The sequence below is a fragment of the Macaca nemestrina genome, chromosome 12, assembly GCF_043159975.1.
Source record: "Macaca nemestrina isolate mMacNem1 chromosome 12, mMacNem.hap1, whole genome shotgun sequence".
Classification (NCBI taxonomy): Eukaryota; Metazoa; Chordata; class Mammalia; order Primates; family Cercopithecidae; genus Macaca; species Macaca nemestrina.
In genome coordinates, this window is record NC_092136.1 from 120694833 (window position 1) to 120713634 (window position 18802).

An 18802-nucleotide genomic window follows, 5' to 3' on the forward strand; every position below is an offset into this window, starting at 1 on the left:
TTGAGTTCCTATCTGGGCCCTGCCATACATGTGGCAAGTTACTTAACCTGTTGGCCTGTCAGTTTTCCCTCTTGTAAAATGGAGATAATAATGCTTATCTCATAACATTATTTTGTGAACACCTTGGGAAGTTTCTAATCCTGAGGGTTGTTAGTAAATATTATTTCCCTTCCCTCTTTTTTTCCTCACTTCCCTGTTGAGTATTTCCATCCTTAGACCTCAGTTTCCTGATTTACTGCCTCTAGCTTTCCAAAACTCTACAGCTGTTATCAGAAACATTTCAATTGGCCTCTCACCTAGTTGGAACTATAGTTCCCAGGATGCTTGAGCCGTTTCCACATCTTTCTGTCCTTCACGGAAAATGCAACAGGCACACTTGAACGAATACATGCACATCCCTATGCACACTTCTACACACACACACACACACACACACACACGCACACAGCCAGAAGTTATAATCCATCAGCCAGACAACTTTCTAGTGCCAGAGCAATTGATTCCAAAGTGTAGTTTATTGTAAAATTATTAAGAGTATCCACATATTTCAGCTTTATTGAGCCTTTTAGGAGAGCCACTCTGCATAATATAGTATACTTTGGTGAATAAATATGTTTTTAGTGCAACTAGAAAAAGAGTAATGGAGTGAAAGCTCCTCCTGTGTCAGTGTGAGCTGCCAAGGTACCACCCCACCAAATGCAAACCCTGAGAGGTGGCAGGTCTGGCGGTGACAGGTGTCTCCTGGGTGTACATGGGCACAGCAGTTTCTTACAGAGATGCTATTGATCCAAAACTGTGTTTTCCAAAGCTGCTAACCTTCCTGTACCTGTTCTCTGCACATGGTTGTTGGAAGATGGAGGTATATTCAGAAGGAGAAACAACAGAGAGAATCACAAGGGGATTCAGGAGGCATTGACTGCAGATTTATTTTTTGCATTGTGGAAACTGTGGCTGACAGCTTGACGTTCCTTGGTCCAAGTTATAGGATTATAAAATGATTAGCCAGCTATGATTAGGCAGTTTACCTATGGAAAATGCTACCATCAACTACATTTATTCAGCAAACATCTATTAAGTACCTGCTGTATGGTGGGAGATATAAGGACTAGGAGGATGTGGTCCAGCAGGATGTGAATTGAAGAGGTCTGCATCTATTAATGTGAGGTGTGCAGCTCAGAGGAAGGAGCATGTAGTTCTTCTTTGGGAGTTTGGATGAGGGTTTACAGATATGGCTTCCCTTAATGAAGGATGTGTTGGAGATGGCAATTGGAGAGTGACATGTAGGCAGTGGTAAGTTATGGTCCTTTTTGTGCCTGGAGCAGGAGAGTGGGATGGAGAGAGGTGGAGCCAGAGCCAGCCAAGGGAGTCTCAAGTGAGATGATGTCCTGCTGCTACGCACATTTGCCGGACATTTCAACATTGGAATTGGCATCAGTAGGCCCAGGGTCTTGTCTTGGCTGTCCCACTGACTGTGTGATCTTGGACAAGCCCTTTCTCCTCTGGAGACAAGCTGGAAGGTCTCCAAAGACCTTTCAGCTCTGAAATTCTGTTGAGTTTATGGATTGGATGAATACGTAATGAACAACCAGATGAATTCTCCTGGCCAGCCTGTTTTCCAGATGAAATCGGCCACCCCCCTCTTCACGGTTTTTCCAGTGTCCTCGTCTGGCTGGTTCATCCCTGCAGTGCACTCAGCTGTCCAGATACCCCAAGGTGGGGAAGCACCCGTGTCTTGTGAGCTATCTCAATCTCTTACCACTCCCTTACCCAGAAGTACCTGTCCTGTGTCCTCACCTGCTCCACAGAGCCCTGGGAGATGATGGCGCAATCTGAAAATCCAGTTCATGCCAAGGTGCTAATGTCCATGACAACATTAAATTATTTCGGATTGTTGAGAGCATCTAACTAAATCTCATCCTTTTACAGTTGAGTAAACAGAACTGAAGAGGGAAAGTGACTTGGCCAGGCTCTCACAGTGAGTCAGGAGTAGAGAGAGGAGGTCTCCTCACTCACACAGTTCACACATTCCCTAGACCAGTATTAATTGAGCACTTACTGTGCTATGTGTCGGGTATAGAATGAAGAATAAAATTCTGACCTTCCAGGAGGTCAGGGGAAGAAGAACACACGCCGATTATCATGAATCAGTGGGTTTAATAAAGTGATGAAGATATGCACAGGGTATTATGGGGCCATCAGAGAAGGGCCTCCAGACTAGCCTGGCAGGTTCATCAAAAGCTTCCTGGAATAGGCCACATCCACAGGGCCTTGGAGAATCAATGGGAGTTAGCCAGGTAGAGAAGGACATTCTAAGTGGGGGATACACACAGTTAATGGCTCATGCATCCCAGACAACATTTGCTTTTTAACTAAGGCCTTAACCAAGGAAGCAGATTGCATGAGAAATTGTGGAGCTTGTAAGGAAGGTATTTTGGGGGTGGGGAGAACCTTTCAGAGCTTTCATATTACTCCACACGGTCAGCCAACTTACTGTCCTATGTAAGGCAGGGGAAGAGGAAAGGCGTGAGTCCCAAGTGGACCTGAGTCAGCACCTTTAGCTTGGTGGTGGCTTGTTACAAATGCCTGTCCCAGGCTAAATATCCTAAAATCCCAGACTCAGGGATTACCGCTTGGATAGCTGTCAACAAGCGTCCCTCTTCCAGGCTGTGAGCCCTACTGGCTTAAAAAGAGAATGGAAACCAGAGCTTCCCTAGGGCAGGAACAGGGAGGTTAGGCCAGTCCTAAAGGTGGCGTAGCCTTGGTTTGCTTCCGGTGCTAGCTAGGAAGAAGCATCTGAAAGGTGAACTTTATTCTGCCAGCACTGGAGTGCATCCCTGTTCCTGACCCTGGAAGCCTTCTCGCCCTGAGATCCAAGGCAGGAGAAACTTCCTCCTGGAGGAGGAGTGCTGCAGGGAGGATGGCCAGGAAGCCCTTAAGGGGGCAGGGGATGTAGTAGGCACAGGTACAGACTGACTCTAAGATGCTCCATGCCATCGATGAACTTCATCCGGAGCTCCAGGCGGCCCCAGGTGGGCAGGGCTTACCTCCTGTGCTCTGTTCACCTTTCTTCTTGCCAGCATGTATAGGCGGCCGCTCTTTCCTCAGTACTTCTGACTTTCCCTCTCCTTACGCTAACAGTACCTAGCACAGACTCTGGTTCAGGGGGCATTTGAATCAAGCCACTGCCTTACTTGGCTGGTGGGTATGTGGCTGTTCACCCAGTCCTATTGGGCTAGAGGAAGAGGAGAAAAAGGTATCAGAGATGAGACCCTTCCCTTGGCAAGCTCAGGTGATCAGAAGAATGGCCCCAAGCTGCATGGGAACTTTCCCCAAGAGTACCCCAATATTAAGCTGTTCGATTTGGGTCCCTTCATCTGCTCTCCACCCACAGCAAGAGTGGGTCTCAGCTGGGACTGATGAATCAGTATATTGGGGGGAAACGAGGCATTATTGTCAGTTATCCTGGAAGAATAGCCAGACAGTGTACCCGGCGGATGCAGGATTACTAAAAATGAAAATTAACCAATTAGTTCTTTATCCCACCCAGAGCTCGGGTAGGGGAGGAGGAGCCAGCCCCTGGGCCTTTCAGTGAGATCTGGTTATCCAAGGTGAGGCAGAAGTTTCCAGATACCCTCAGTTCCTAACCAAGGGGGACAGGGGGTGTGAGAACAGAATGAGTATTGCCAGGAAATCAATAGAAACTGAAGAAGCATTTAGTTTCTGAATGCAACAGCACCTGAACTCAACAGGGGGTGTTGAGACCCTGGTGGAGGTGAAGAAACTCTTGTTTTGCATCAGAGGAACCAATTATCAGACAACCCCTTTGCTGATGTTTGACAAATAGCATGACAGGGAAGATAAGTCCCACGGGGCTCCCAGAGCCGAGTTTGAGATATTTGTGTAGCATCCATTTAGTAAAAATTGAAATGCATTGCTTGTATCTGCCCCTGACACACACACACACACACACACACAATTTCTATGCCCGTGTGTATTGGTGACTGGGTGCATCAGACCGTGCATATAAAATACATCAAACTGAAATAAGAACAAAGCCCTGGAGACTACTGTGGTTCAGTATCTCTGGACACATAATGGAAATGCTCGCCTTTGACTGCCCAGGCCTTCTACCTAATAGAGCTTTGGGAGAAGAGGAAGCTGCCTTGACCTCTGTCACAAAGTTGTTAAAGATTCCGAAGTCTCATTAATTTAATGAGAAATACCTCGGCCTTCCTTCTGTCTACGGATCCAGCGATTTCCAATTATTCACAATCAAGAGAGTCTAATAATAAAAATCTGCCCATTTCCCAAAGCTGGTATTATCACAACAGGCGTTGCTGGCTCTGAGTACCAGCAGTGTGCCAGACGCCATGCCCAGCACCTTCCACTCAAGATCTTTAACCCTCAAAATAACACTGCAAGGTGGGTGTTCCGGTTCTACGCAGTACGAAAGTGAGGCTCGGAGATGTTTAAGGGTTTTCACTCAATAAGTGGCAGATGTGAGAATCTGCTTTTTACCTCCCAGCCCACATCTTGTACTTGTCAAACTGATCTTTTTGGCTTTTCTGTGCTGTATTGGTTTTCTATTGCTGTGTAACAAATTGCCACAAAGTTAGCACCTTAAAACATCAGCATTTATTAGTGCAAAGTCACGTAGGTCAGAAGTCCAGCATGGCATGACTGGCTCTCTGCTCAGGCTGAAATCTGAATGTCACCGACTACGTTTTCATCTGGAGCACAGAGTCCCCCTCCAAGCCCATTCCTATGGTTGGCAGAATCTACTTCCTTTACTTCCTTGTGGTTATAGGAATGAAATCTGTTTTCTTGCTGGCTCTTGGCTAGGGACAGCTTAGCCTCAAGAGACCATTCTTGGGTCCTTTCCCCATGACTGCTACATCTCATCAACAGGGAACCTCCCTCTAGTCCAACCCCTCGCTCACTTCATATCTCCTCGGCTTCCTCTTTTGCAAATAGTCAGTGAAAACTCTTTGCTTTTAAAGGACTCTTAGGTCAGGCTCATCTGGATAATCTCCTTCTTTGAAGCCAACTGCGTCATATAGCGTAACCTAATTGCAGAGGTAAAATTCATCATAGTCACAGTCCTGGAGAGTGTGTGTGTGCGTGTGTATGTGTGTGTGTGTTTCTTGGGGGTCATCTTAGAATCCTGCCTACCACACATGCCAACTGTGTAAATTAGTTTACTTATTTTCCTTTCTCCTCTACCATCTGGTGAAAGGGTATACAAGGAGAGATCTGGGGCCAGGGCACCGGGAGGAGAGTGCTGGAGACACTTGAGGCAGGAAATCCATACATCCCTTGATCATGCAAATGATAAACTCTGTGTTGTCTCTGCTGGAGCAAGGCAGAGCTCAGGGCAGGGCCCATCCCTTGCATCCTGATGATGGCCTGTAAGCCAGCCCCTGAGGGAAAACTGACAGCCAAGGCAAAGGGGCAAACCAAGGCCTCTTGAAACTGCTGTGGCTATCAGGGAGGCTGGTGGCCCTGAGGAATCTGGGCCCTGCTGAGAAGTGTGTTTGAGATTTAATGAATGTTTGGAAAGCAGAGGGAGACTGAGAATAAAAGGCATTATGGCAAATCGCATTATTATTATTATTACATTATAAGTGCTATTGTATTACAAGCACCATTAGGAGTAGCAATTGCTGTTATTATTAAGCAATCCAGCTTCTCCATCCTCAGCGTCAGGCTCCACTCCATGTCAAAGGCATCGACAGCTCAGTGAATCACCATCTGAAGCTTCCCTCACGTTCACAGCCCAGTGGCAAGCCTGAGGCCTGCCCATCCCACTGAAGCCTCCAGCCATAGCTCACGTGGTAGATGCCTCTCCTGTGAATTCCAAAGCTGGATTTTCATCTTGGCAGAGAGTTAAGATAGTCCTAAAACCATTCCTGATCATAGTGCTCTCTTGCTTAAAACCCTTCGGTGTCTGTCTCCCCATTACCCTCAGGATAAAGTCTGAACCCTTTAACATAACTCCGGTGACCTCCCGTTCCCACTGCACACCCCAGCCATACTGAAGGACTTGCAGGTCCCTGAATCTGTCATAAGCTCTTGCTGTTCTGGGGCTCTGCACATGCTGTGGTTTCTCTGTTCATGAAACTCCTCTTTACCTCTTTATCTGGCTGACTCCTGCTCAGCTTTCGGGTCTCAACTTGCAGTCAACCCTCAGCTCAGGAATATCAGCAGCAATTCTGGTAGAAGAGACCACTTTATACGTGCCGCACTGTGTAATTAACCACACTTCAGGACTTGCCCTCCACCTGCTACTAAGTTTAAGCATCCTGAGGACAGGCATGGGGTGTGCTTATTGTTCTATTTCTAGTGCACAGCATGTGTGTTCTCAAGGAGACCTTCATGTTTTTGTTGAATGAATGGAGGAATGAGTGAAACTAAGATCTAAAAAGTGTCCAAGAGCTGAAAAACTGTTATTATTTGATCCTGCTGCCAATATGGAGCACGTAAATTAGTCAGGAGCAGAGGCCACTGATTGACAGCATCACTCATCTTCCTAAACAACTCCTTGTACCCCTGGTGAGATGGTGGGGCTGGGGGTGCCTAGGATCTCTGCATGCCTGATTCTAATGTGTTGGGACCTGGGAAAGGAGAGGTTTAGTACCTGATGTATAAACAGGAGGCCTGATCGGTGAATCCTGATCCGTGCTTGAAGAAGAAAGCAAGCCTGCAGAAAAGCGGTAGCTCACTGCAGCCTAAGGGGAGAGCCCGAGGTGTCCACCAGTTCTCATGTCAATTTGACCTCCTGAGGTTTCAGCTGCACAGTTAACCACACAGTTAATAACTACTTATTTCGCACCCAGAGACCCAGAACAGTCTTGTAGATTAAAAAAATGAAGACAGACCCAGCCGCTGCCGAGGAGGTAAGAGGGCTTTCCTCCTGGCCTCTGCCTTCCTCTTCTGGGAAGCGTATGACTGAAGGCTTTGTAAAGGTAGTTCTACCCTGATGAGTGTTTGCAGGTGAACATTAACTAATTTAATGAATGTGTATTGAGCACTTGCTAAGCACAAGGTACGGTGAAGGGGATAGAGCATTGAACAAGATGGAATATGGTCTGCCTTTGAAGTCCTGTTTGTGGACTCATGTTGGGAAAGAAAAGCAGAGAAAAGACAGAGTTCCCGGGAGGAAGGGATGTGCATGTCCAGGTTATGGGGCTAAATGAATACGAAACATGCAGGGAGAAGAATCCAAAGCTGGGAGATTTAGGACCAATCTCCTATTAAATGAAATTCATTGACAGGTATGAATTAGCCTCCCAGCTGCTACTGTCTTCAAAGACCTATTACACAAAAAGCCATCTCCCAGCCTACACAGACAGCACAGGCTTTGATGCAGATAAATAGACAGACAGGTACCACAGTTAAGTGGGCTTAGGAGGGAAGGAGAGGATGTAAGCGTGCCCAGGAGATGTTGGACTTCTGGTGGCTCCGGGGCTTTCCTGCAAAAAGGCTAAGAGGGGACTTCTGAGACAAGGGTCTGGGGCCTGGTTTCTGCGATGCATTAGATCCCAAGGAGCAGTGAATGGATCTAACTATGAAGAAGAGCCTTGGGCAGGTGAGAGGGCCAGGCTGCCAATGGGGTGAGATGAGGCACAGCCTGACAAGTGCTCCCTTCCTAAATGTTTTCAGTCAACAGCCTTGACTTCTTTCTATATGGGGCGCACCAGAGTGAACACTGATAATGTAAGTGCATTTATTTCAAATGGCATCTAGTCCTTGGAGAGGTAGCTTTGAACAAACTCGTGGTAAAAAGCTCCAAGTGATGACAGGTATGTAGATGAGGTGTAATGGGGGCATGATTGAGTGGCCACTTCTGCCAGGCTTGAGTGATGGAGGAGGTCAAGGTGGACACTGAGGAAAAGGTAGACAGGAATCATAGCATGAAAGGACTTATATGTCTAGCCAAGGGTTTGTAGGCAATAAAGGAGTCCTGTATGCAATAAAGGAGTATTCGGCGAGGGGGAAGTTCATGATCAAATTTGGAGTTTAGAAAGATCACTCCAGCAATAACATGGAGAAGGAACTTGGAGAAGTGCAAGACTAAAGGAAGAGAAACCAGTGAGTCCATAGTCTAGGACCCAGCTGGTGAGGATCTGATTTGAGGTAGAGATGATGGGGTGGAGGGCAGGGATCAGATTCAAGAGATGTAAAGAAATTAAAATGTCCTCAAATGACAATAAATGAGTGCATAACTGCTTACATGAATGAGATGGGGACAGTGAGAACATGGAAGTGGAGGATGCATTCTAAACTCTAGCTTGATTGACAGGTGGATCATGTGACATTCACAAAGAGGGAACCAAGGGAGGGAAGCAGATCCAAGTGGGAAGATAAAGAGTTCAAGTTAAAGAGTGATACAGTCTTAAGGCTATCTTCCTCCTTTTCAACTTCATAATAATATTCTAAGAAATTAGAATTGTTTAGTGTTCTCAGGACTCCTGGGGTGAGAACATTTGAAGTTGTCAATCATTAATAATCTCAGGGATGGGGTATGCCCCGACACCACCTCCTAGTGGCCTAGCCCGGTGCTGAGCACACGGTGGGGAAGATAGAATAAGGGAAGATAGAATAAGGGAAGATAGAATAAAGGAAGATAGAATAAGGGAAGATAGAACAAGGGAAAATAGAATAAGGGAAGATAGAATAATCACTGGTCTTCTTTGCCAAGGACCTGGATCTTAATTCCATATCTGTCTTAGGGGCAAGACATTTAACTCCTGGTCACCATGGTTTCCTCTTGTACCACATGTGAACATGAATAAAACCTGTTCTGTCCACTTCCAATTACGGTTGGGAGACCCAAAAGCAGTGCATGAAAGTGCCCTGTAAGCTTCATTCAGCCACATCCATGGAAGCATTTGATGTTATTATACTCAGTAATAAATTGATATTTCATAAATCACTTTGATGTGGGTGACATGAGGCTGCCAGCCTCCTCTCCCAGGCAGTCAGGGTCCAGGGCTGAGCATGGAGCAGAGAGGATCAAAGGCTGAGGCTTGGGTGAAAGCAGGCAAGACATGAGGGACTGCTGGAAACCCCACTGTTAAGGGGGTTAAGGATTTTAAACACCACTGTTAAGAAGCAGAGCCGGTTCTGGAGTGAAGAGGCTGCAAATAGGGACAGTTAAAACCCAAATGGGTCCAGGTGTTCACATTCGGAGAGATTTCAGAGGTCATAGAAGTGTTGGGGTGACACCTTTTATAAGTTGCCTGTGGCCCTGGTGGGAAGGGAGCTGTTAAGGTTCTTGGGCTACCTGGGGCTGAGGGCTTTATGCAGACGCCGGAGATGGCCACCTTTGTGGCGTGATCTGGTGGGCTTTAGGAAGGCCTCCGCACACTGCCTTCCTCACAACCTGCTAATGATCCCTGAAAGTACATGAAACATGCATTCCTCGAGCTATTCTATTATTACTTCTAATAATAGTAATAACTCAAGGAGTCTGTATCATGCTTCCAGTCTGCACAGAGCTCTCCTATATATTATCATTTTTGAGTCTCACAATGGCACTGTGAAGTCTGATTTCCCCCATTTTAAAATGAGGAAACTTTTCTGATTAAAAAAGATAAAAATAAAGAAATTAAAAGATTTTTTTTAAAAAGATTGGTTTTTGGAATGTGGGATTTCAGAGAGGAAAATCTAGGTCAAAATGCCCACAGACAGTGTATGATGTAAAATGCCGTGACTCCAGACCCATACTCACTCTTTCCAGCATTATTATTCTCCTAACCGTATAATTGAGCCCAGAAGGCAGTTTTTTGTTTCACTGATTTTTCTAGGTGCCAGGGACACAGCGGTGAGTGAGACAGTCCATTCTGCCTTCCAGGAGTTCACAGGCCAGCGGGGAAGTATTTGAGGCTCAAATAATGATGACCGTGGAGAGATTTTACTAGGGGTGGCTGAGGCTGCTGGACAGCTCTCAGCAGAAGTTGGCCAAGTTCACCAAGCTGCATTCGACTGCCTGTTTCTCTGAGCCATCGTAGCCACTCAAGCCTGCAGTTGTACTGCATTGGCTTCGAATTCCTTCCCACCTGCTGCACCTGGTACTTGCTGTGACTCCTTGTCTGGGTTCCTCATGCTGAACAGATGCGATGTGAGGCGAACCTCAGCTCTCCCATGTTCTCGGTGAAGTGCTCAGTTTTGCCTGGCACACAGTTGGTGGTCAGTAAATTGTAGGAGTTATTATTAGAATTACTGCTTTCTTGTGATTATTCATGGTTGGAAGATCTGGAATTTCAACTAAAGGCATCTATCTCAACACAAATTGCCACACCAAGCAATTAGCATCTTATGGTGACTTATTTTCTTTTTCGAGACAGAGTCTCTGTTACCCAGGCTGGAGTGCAGTGGCACCATCTTGGCTCACTGCAACCTCTGCCTCCCGGGTTCAAGTGATTCTCCTGCCTCAGACTCCCGAGTAACTGGGACTATAGGCACATGCCACGCAACCACGCCTGGCTAATTTTTGTATTTTTAGTAGAAACGGGGTTTCACAATATTGGCCAGGCTGGTCTTGAACTCCTGACCCCAGGTAATCCACCTGCCTTGGCCTCGCAAAATGCTGGGATTACAGGTGTGAGCCACTGCGCCCAGCCTGTGGTGACTTATTTAGCAAAACTTTTCCCATTTGACAAGTAGCTAAGAATCATCTCTTTCCAAGCAAAGAGGAAGAGAAAGAGAAAGGCAAGACCTCCAGGCCAGATCTTTCCTTTTGGCAGGGCCCAGCAGTTCAGGGGGACCAGGAAAAGGGAGGAGAGTGGGGCAGCGCACCCACTTTGGTGACACCGGCAGCACGGAGGATAGATTGCACTTGGACAGAAGAGGACTCCCAGGCCGCGAGTGCCTGTGTGCCAGGCACTGCTCATGGATTACCCGTGCAAGGTAGATGCTCTTACCCACACTTTACAGGTGAACACACCGAAAGTTCAGAGACCCGCCTGAAATCAGCCAGCCAGTATGTGGTCAAATGAGGGTTTGAAACCAAGACTGCCTTATTTTAAAACTTGTGCTTTTTCTAATACATGCTGCTGTTTCGTGATGAGATTGCCACATTGCACAATGCCAAGGGGCACCATTCACATGGTCATCAGTATAAATGGAACCTGGGAGTTGAACAGTATGGTGGCTAGGTATCCCAAAATCACAGGCATGATCTCCATTAAATAGCAGCTATTGCAGAGGAGAAATGACGAGGCCTGGTGGGATTAGAAAGGAAGGGACAGCTTCAAGAGACATTTAAGAGATAGGTTTGACAGAATTGGCAGTTGACTGGGTGTGGAGTTAAAAAATAAGGGAGTCGAGGCTGTCTGAAGTTTCTAGCTTAGGTGCCTGGGAGAATAGTAATGCACGTATTGGTTAGGAAGGCAAAGGGGAAGGGGCTGTTGGGCAGAAAACATCACGGAATGCCACTTCCCCTACTTACCCATCTGGCCTGAGTTAGGAGATGAACTTGATTTAAGGACACCTCCTGGACCTGTGCTTTGGTTTCTTGCTTTTCTACTTCAGGTCAAACCCAGAAACTTAATCTGGGTCATTAAATGTTCTTGTGCTTTTAGCTGTAGTTGACTAACCTCGTCCTGTCCCCAGGGTTGACTAAATCCAGCCCCTAGTGACAGGACTGGACTGCTTAGCCCAGCTGAACATGTCCTCAGGGCACTGCTTCCCCCAGACCTCCCTTGCAGAAGCTGCCGACAAGGTCTGCCCAGCCTTTCCCTTATCCCTCCGTGTTCCCAGATACCAGACACTGAAGCTATGTATTTCTTGGCACCAGACCCTGTGTGGTGTAAGGCATGGTCAGCCCCTTGCAGCCATGGTAATCTCACAGTTTCACAGGCCCTCTCTTCCTCTCTTCCTCCAACAAAACTACCTCAGCTCTAGGACCTCTGCTTGTCTGAGCCCATCCCCAACTCAGCCCCTACGCAGAGCCTGCTCTTGCTCCCTGGCCCAGGTGGTGAATAGGCAGTAGACCCAGGAAGCTTCCTGCAGCTCACGGTGAATGGACGCCTGTTGGTAAACCAGGACATTGGACATGGCACATCTGCTGCAGAAAGTGAGGGGCGCCCTTCCATGTAGCTCTCAAGCCGTTATCCATGAGGCCTTCCTTCATCCCAGGATAACATCCCCCTGTATCCACTTGTGGTTCTGACCTGACCTTCAACTATAGCTATTTGGACCCTTCCATACCATTGTATACACAAAGATTTGCACACATGTATGCACATGTGCACACACACACACATGCACACAGTTTTAAAAATGTTTTTCATGTGAAAGCCCAGTGATAAGAAAGCAAGCTGTCAGGATTTTTAAAAATACAGTAATGCAATTCACAGGCGACAGTCAGTGGTTAGCACAGCTTCTACGCATGTTTTTACACCTTCTGGAGGTGTGACAGTGTGTGCTCGGTGTTAGAGTTGGCCACAGTGAGACCCAAGGCATTAAGATGTCGTCAATCAACTGTCCTCAAAACAGCATTGACCAAACAGCTTCTAGGTATCAAGCACTCTGTAGCTGCAATGTGAAGTTCAAAAATGAGGCAAATGTATCTTTACTTCCTGGAAACACACAGCCCTCTGTAGAGAGAGGCCACGTGTGTGAACAAAGACTGCAACACGGGGTCTGTCACAAAGCCACCCACACGTGGAGTCGTGGAAGACCTGGTCCTGGTCTCTGCCCCACTACTTGGCTTTACCAGGTTTCATTTGCTCTGTGCTTCACGCTGGTTTGGGACAATGGGAGTCGACGCTTGTTGGGAGCAGGGACCCTCAGGACATCCCTTCCTGGGACATTTGTAAGAAGAGGATCAAGGTCCCCATGAGGACCTGTTCCACCTGAGGGACTGCTTCCAGCCCTTTCTGTCATTGTATGAAGGTTACAACCAGCCAGGCAGTGTGGCTGGGGCGGGGTTGGGGAGGCACAGTGGGAGCCTAAGTGAGCCAGGTGTGCATTCCTGGGTAGGACTCAAGATGGGTGGGCAGCAGAAACTGGGTGAACTTTAATCCCTTCCATTCCTGAAATGTGTTAGTTTTATGAACTATCTGTCTCCACAAAATGCCCCCACCACTTGACTTTGGATTTATAAGAAATGTTTCTCTGAATAGATGTAGAGTAGCATTTCCCAGATTACGTTCTGAAGCATGCTACTGCCAGGCACTCATGGATTTTGGAGGAGGAAAAAAAACCCACTGTCCTGATTTGTTCCATGGTCAGTGTGTTTGGGAAATTCAGGGTTAAACAAAATGAAACCAGCTGCTTCGCTGCCGTACTTTTTTCAGCCTTTAATAGGCTAGTGAGTATTATGAATCTTGAAAAGGCAGATATAATGTGCATTGTTTTCCAGCCTTATTTGAGCATGGAAACTTGTCTTCATGAAATTTCTGGAAACCTAATGCCCTGAGGAACACACTTTGAGAAATACTGGCACAGAAGATGTTCATTGTTTGTAAACTAGCGGTGGTCAGCTATTTCCCATGTTCTTTTAGACAACAGTCTTCAATAGCAGCAGGAAAGTCTAAGTTTAGATGAAAAGAAGAATTTCCTAACTGTAAGGATTCTTAGATACTAGAACCTTAGAGTGTCGTGGGAAATGGCAGTAAAAGAATGTGCCCCTCCCCCTTCCTTGTCCTTCCACAGGCTATCCCATGAGTCATTATAAACAGAACAAATTATCAAGGAAACTTCTGGAATCTTTTTATCTTTTTATCTGGTTTGGCCTTTGAAAGTTGCGTATAATTGAGGGATAAGAAGATAGGAATAAAAAAGCAGGAAGACAGACTGGCTGACTTCTGGGTAGACTGTCTCTAAGTGTCTGTAATTAACTCATTCATTCTTACTCCACCTAGAACATGCATTTGAAGGGAATACCTTCCTAACTTAGGTTTCCAAGACAAGTGGAACTGAAGAGGCAGAGAGCCAGAAGCTGCCCCAGATTTCACTGTGGTCTTTCAGTAGCTGTTGTATTTGCCAAATATGATGCTAAGCTTTGCATGCATCTTACTTGTTCCTTGAAATAACCTATAAGGTTGCTAATATTGTTTCTTTTTTAAAAACTAGTATCTGAAGCCCAGAAGGTTACAGACCTTGCTTAAAGTCATACAGCCAGTGCGGTAAGGAACCTGGATTTGAACACCAAAGCCTGAGTCCACTATATCACCCCAGCTGCCACTGTGAATCTGTGAACATCCAGGGCCTCAGGGCTTCCTTAAAATGAGCCTCCATCCATCAGGCTATGCATGTGGGGAGAGGATGGAGTTGAGCTGATGTGTCTGCCCACAATGATAAGGAAGCCAGGGAAGAGGACATTTTCCAGCCCCTGCCAACTGTGCCCAGGTTTGCCCACAACAGTCTGGCTCTGCCCCAGTCACTGCAACCTTGCCAAATGAATCTTCTTCTCATTAGCCGTCTGCCCCCTTGTGCCTACCGATAGCCCACAGCACATGGGCAGCTGCCCTGTTAGAGAGATGGGAGATAATATCAGTGTAGGAATCAGTACATTCTCTGGCATGTCCTTGTTCCCCTAATGGGAATGTGGCAGGATCCAAAATACACTTAATCCTTATCCAAATCCACTCTGTCAGGCATTGGTGGCTTCAAAGGAAGCTTGGTACCTCCAGTTTGCACGTGTAAGCTAATGAATCCAGGCTTTGGGCAGGTGAACTCAGGCCTGCAGCCTGAGACCTTGGCAGTGACTGGAGCTGTGTGGCAAGGACACAAGGGTGGTGCCAGGGGCCTACAGCAGCTAAGTCTTCAGAAGAGGAGACTGCCTGGAGGAAAGCAATATTTCTGCCTGCCTGGCCAGAAGGAAAGCCCAAGGCACTTGCCATCTGTCATGTCAGGCTGAGTAGCTGATGGGCTAGTCCTTGGGTCTGGAAGTCCTGTGTACCCCCAGGGTGTGGAGCTGTGTGCGAGGCACTTGGAATGAACATGCAATGAATGTGATTTTTGTGTGAAAAGGTGGCCTGACACACATTTGAAGGCATCTTTCTGGGAGCAGGGATCAGTGAGCTGGATAATCTACACCCTCTTGACTGGTTTCGCTGTACAGGGCCCAGGGAGATCTTGGGGGCCAGGGCTCCCAGCTCAGAGGAGGACACTGCCCCTCTCTATAACTCTAACAGGCCTTGGTGCACTCACACCTGCTGACTATCACACCACCCGACTGATTGCATGAGGACCATGGGTTGCAGGGAGAACGCCTTTGAGCTTCTAAATATCACTGCCTTAGATGGGGTTTCCCTGACTGCCTCATCTAAAGTAGCAGTCCCTCACCCCAAGTCCCATCCCCCTAGCTATACGAAATGATGATGAATTTGTTTCCTGACTATCTGTCTCTTCCACTAACTGCAGGCTTCCTGAGGGCAGCAAGTGTGTCTCTCTCATCCGTATCCTCCATGCCTAGAACCATGTCTGGCACATGATAAATGCTTAAATGTTTATCAAGTGAATGCAAAAATTAGTGGTAAATGAAGGCACCACCCTACCCACAAACCCTCAGGTTGAGGTTCTGGGAAAGCAAACTTGGTTTTGGCATTCCCCCGCTGACAGTTCCCCTGGGTTCCATCACACCTAGGACAAAGGGCACATTCGCAAGCCTGGCATCCTCACTCTTATGGTCTGGCGTCTGCTGACTGCCCCAGCTTCGTTTCTCACCATCCCTCTCCCACGCCCCCTTGTATCCAGTGTGCTAACCCATGCTTCAGGTGTATAAGACTTAGGGTCCCACTGGAAATGCAAGCTCCTGGGCCTCAGCTCCACAGATTCGGGTTCAGGTGGTGGTAGGTGGGGTTCAGGAATCATCCTTTTTTTTTTTTTTTTTTTTTTTTTTAAGATGGAGCTTTGCTCTTCTTGCCCAGGCTGGAGTGCAATGGCACAATCTCAGCTCACTGCAACCTCTGCCTCCTGGGTTCAAGTGATTCTCCTGCCTCACCCTCCCAAGTAACTGGGATTACAGGAACACACCACTACACCTGGCTAGTTTTGTATTTTTAGTAGAGATGGAGTTTCATCATGTTGGTCAGTCTGGTCTCGAACTCCTGACCTCAAGTGATCCGTCCGCCTCGGCCTCCGAAAGTGCTGGGATTACAAGTGTGAGTCACCGCACCCAGCCCTATCATTTTTTAAAAAGGAACCTGGATGATGCTGACGGTAGAATCACACTTTAAGAAGTGACGTCTTCATCAAAGTACAAGTACAGCACGGGCAGTTGACTGAAAGGGCCATGCACTTTCTCAGCTCTGTGCCCTTGTATATGTGGGGATTTCTGGCTGGAGTAGCCTTTGACCACCCACAGTTCTCCACCCAGAAAATGCCTATATATCCTTCAAGACACCGCTCAAGCATCCCACTTCCCGTGGAAAAAACCCCATGTGCCTAGTGCTGCCTCCACTGGGCACATGGCTTTTTTCTTTCTTTCTCTAGCTAGTGCATCTTGTATATACTTGTTTAGAGATCATTCTGCTTTTTTTTTCCTCCTCCACCCTCCACTATTACAGTGTTAACTCCTAGAAAAACTACTCTCATTAACTCTGGACTCCTAGGTCCCAACAGACTGTATGGTGTTCTCTGGACTAGAATGAAGTACCCGGACGTGCTCTACCGAAGTCCATCCCTCACTTCACCCTTTCCTAACTATGTTCTTATTTCTGATGCCGGGTCTTTCCAGGAGTTCTCACTCCAGAGAATGGACAGCCTTGTGGATGATCGTGTCAACATCCTGGGATTTTCCATTTTCAACCAATCCCATGCTTTCTTCCAAGAGTTTGCCCAGAGCCTCAACCAGTCCTGGCAGGAGAACTGTGACCATGTGCCCTTCACTGGGCCTGCGGTAAGTACCCGCCAGAGCTCTTCCTGGTGCCCCTTGGCCTCTGCACATCGCCCCTCTGTGGACCAGCCCCTGGGCAACACACCCTCCTGGAGTCCAGCCGTCTCCCGCTCCCGTCCCAGCTCAGAAAGGGAGGTAGAAAGTGTGGGAAGTGGTTGCAGGGGGTGATGTTTGGGAAGCAGTGAGCTGTAGACAGCAGGGAGAGGCTGTGTGGAGGTACTGGGTTGTCACTTAGTGAAGTCTGCAGGTCCCCCGCGGCCAGACTCTCAATAATACCATTGCCGAGAGCTGCCTGAGTTTAGGATCCAAGAATCGTTTAGAAGGGCCTTTAAGCTGATCTACTCCCTCATTTTTCAGATAAGGAAACTGAAGCCCAGGCTGGAATGGGATGTGGAGTGGGGATGTGGGGGTCTTGTTCAAGGGCAAACATCGAGGCTGTTGCAGAGTGGAACTAACCCCAGGACTCCTGGCTCCTGGTCTGGTGCTCTGTCCACCCCCTGGCCACTTCCTGAGTCAGGGCTCATCCGGAGTGGCTCCCCTCTGCCCAGTCCCTGTGCTTCCTCTCTGCAGTTCTGGCCCCTTCTGGCACGTGTAACGGGAGCAAACCTTTCCATGGCCGTTCTCCACTGAGTTGGATGTTCTTCTCCGTGGGGCAGGCCAAGAATATCTGCTTGCGTACATTTGTTAAGAGCCAAGTTCTCAGGAGACTAGGATTGTGTGGCTTTTTATGCCCTGCCTAGCCCCATTATACACGTTATTTTATTTTTAAAAGCTCCACGAGGCAGCGCTTGTGATGCTCACTACAACTTCCTGAGGCAGCTACTATCAGTATCTCCATTTTACAGATGATAAAACCGAAGCCCAGAAAGGTTAGGCAAATAGCCCAGGGCCACACAGCCAGTGAACAGAGGACCAGGACCAGAACCCAGGCCGTATGGCTTTACTGTTTATACTTTTAACCTCCGTGCCACTTTGCATCTCTCTAGGACTGTCATTTCCTTGCCATGCTGTACTGTAATTGAGCCTGGCTAGATGGAGGTACAGTGATGCAGGCGTAATGACATTTTGGTCAGCAATGGACAACTTATATGATGGAGGTTCCAAAGATGATAATAGCACATTTTTCTTGTCCCTTTTCTATGTTTGGGTATGTTTAGATATGCAAGTACGTACCACTGTGTTACAATTGCCTACAGTATCCAGTACAGTCATACCATACAGGTTTGTAGCCCAGGAGCACTACGCTATACCATATAGCCTAAGAGTGTAGTAGGCTATAGCATCTAGGTTTGTGTAAGCACACTCTCTGATGGGCACACAATGAAGAAATTGCCTGATGATGCTTTTCTCATAATGTGTCCCCACTGTTAAGCAACACATGTCTGCAGTTACTAGGTATTTGTTGAGTGAATGAGTGAGTGAGTGAGTCAGGCGGAATGATGAGTTATAGATAGAAGTGGAAAAGCACCAGGTCTAGGAGATGGCAATGGAATTAGGTACACTCCTGGAGTGGGAAATTCTCTGGTGAGTTTTAAAAATAGGAGGGATGCCTGTCTTTGATAAGATATGCCCAGAGGCAAAGGCATATCTAGACATCTGCACACTTGGCGTCTAATTAGTGCTTAGTCAACATGGTGACCTTGGAGGCGGGCTGCGGAAGCCAGGGCCTGGACTTAATGACCTTTCACAAAACTCTGTGCTTTTATGATCATGTGGCCTCGTGGATATCTTAGGAAGGAAGGGATAGCTAAGGAGGTCAGAGCTCATGGAAAACTCAGGAAGCTTTGATCCAGGGAATGGGACAGGAGGATGGGGTTTGAGAAACAGAGTTTCATGAAGGTTTATGGAACCCATCCCAACAAGCTATTTTAGACCTAAAATAGGCAAAAATCCATGGGAAGGACTGGGGAGGGCAGCTGAAGGAAGGAGTCATGCCCATTAAATGGTTTGAGG

General features: G+C 47.3%; 1 protein-coding gene across 6 annotated transcripts in view; it reads left to right on the forward strand.

Moving 5' to 3' along the window:
• Nucleotides 1-18802, forward strand: part of LOC105476347 (glutamate ionotropic receptor kainate type subunit 4) — a 484554-nt gene that overhangs the window by 339742 nt on the left and 126010 nt on the right. For all 6 annotated transcript variants that reach the window (XM_071075720.1, XM_071075723.1, XM_071075724.1 and 3 more), the window contains one exon: nucleotides 16691-16852. In XM_071075720.1, coding sequence (XP_070931821.1) covers nucleotides 16691-16852 — 162 coding nt within the window. The remainder of the gene's footprint in view (nucleotides 1-16690; nucleotides 16853-18802) is intronic.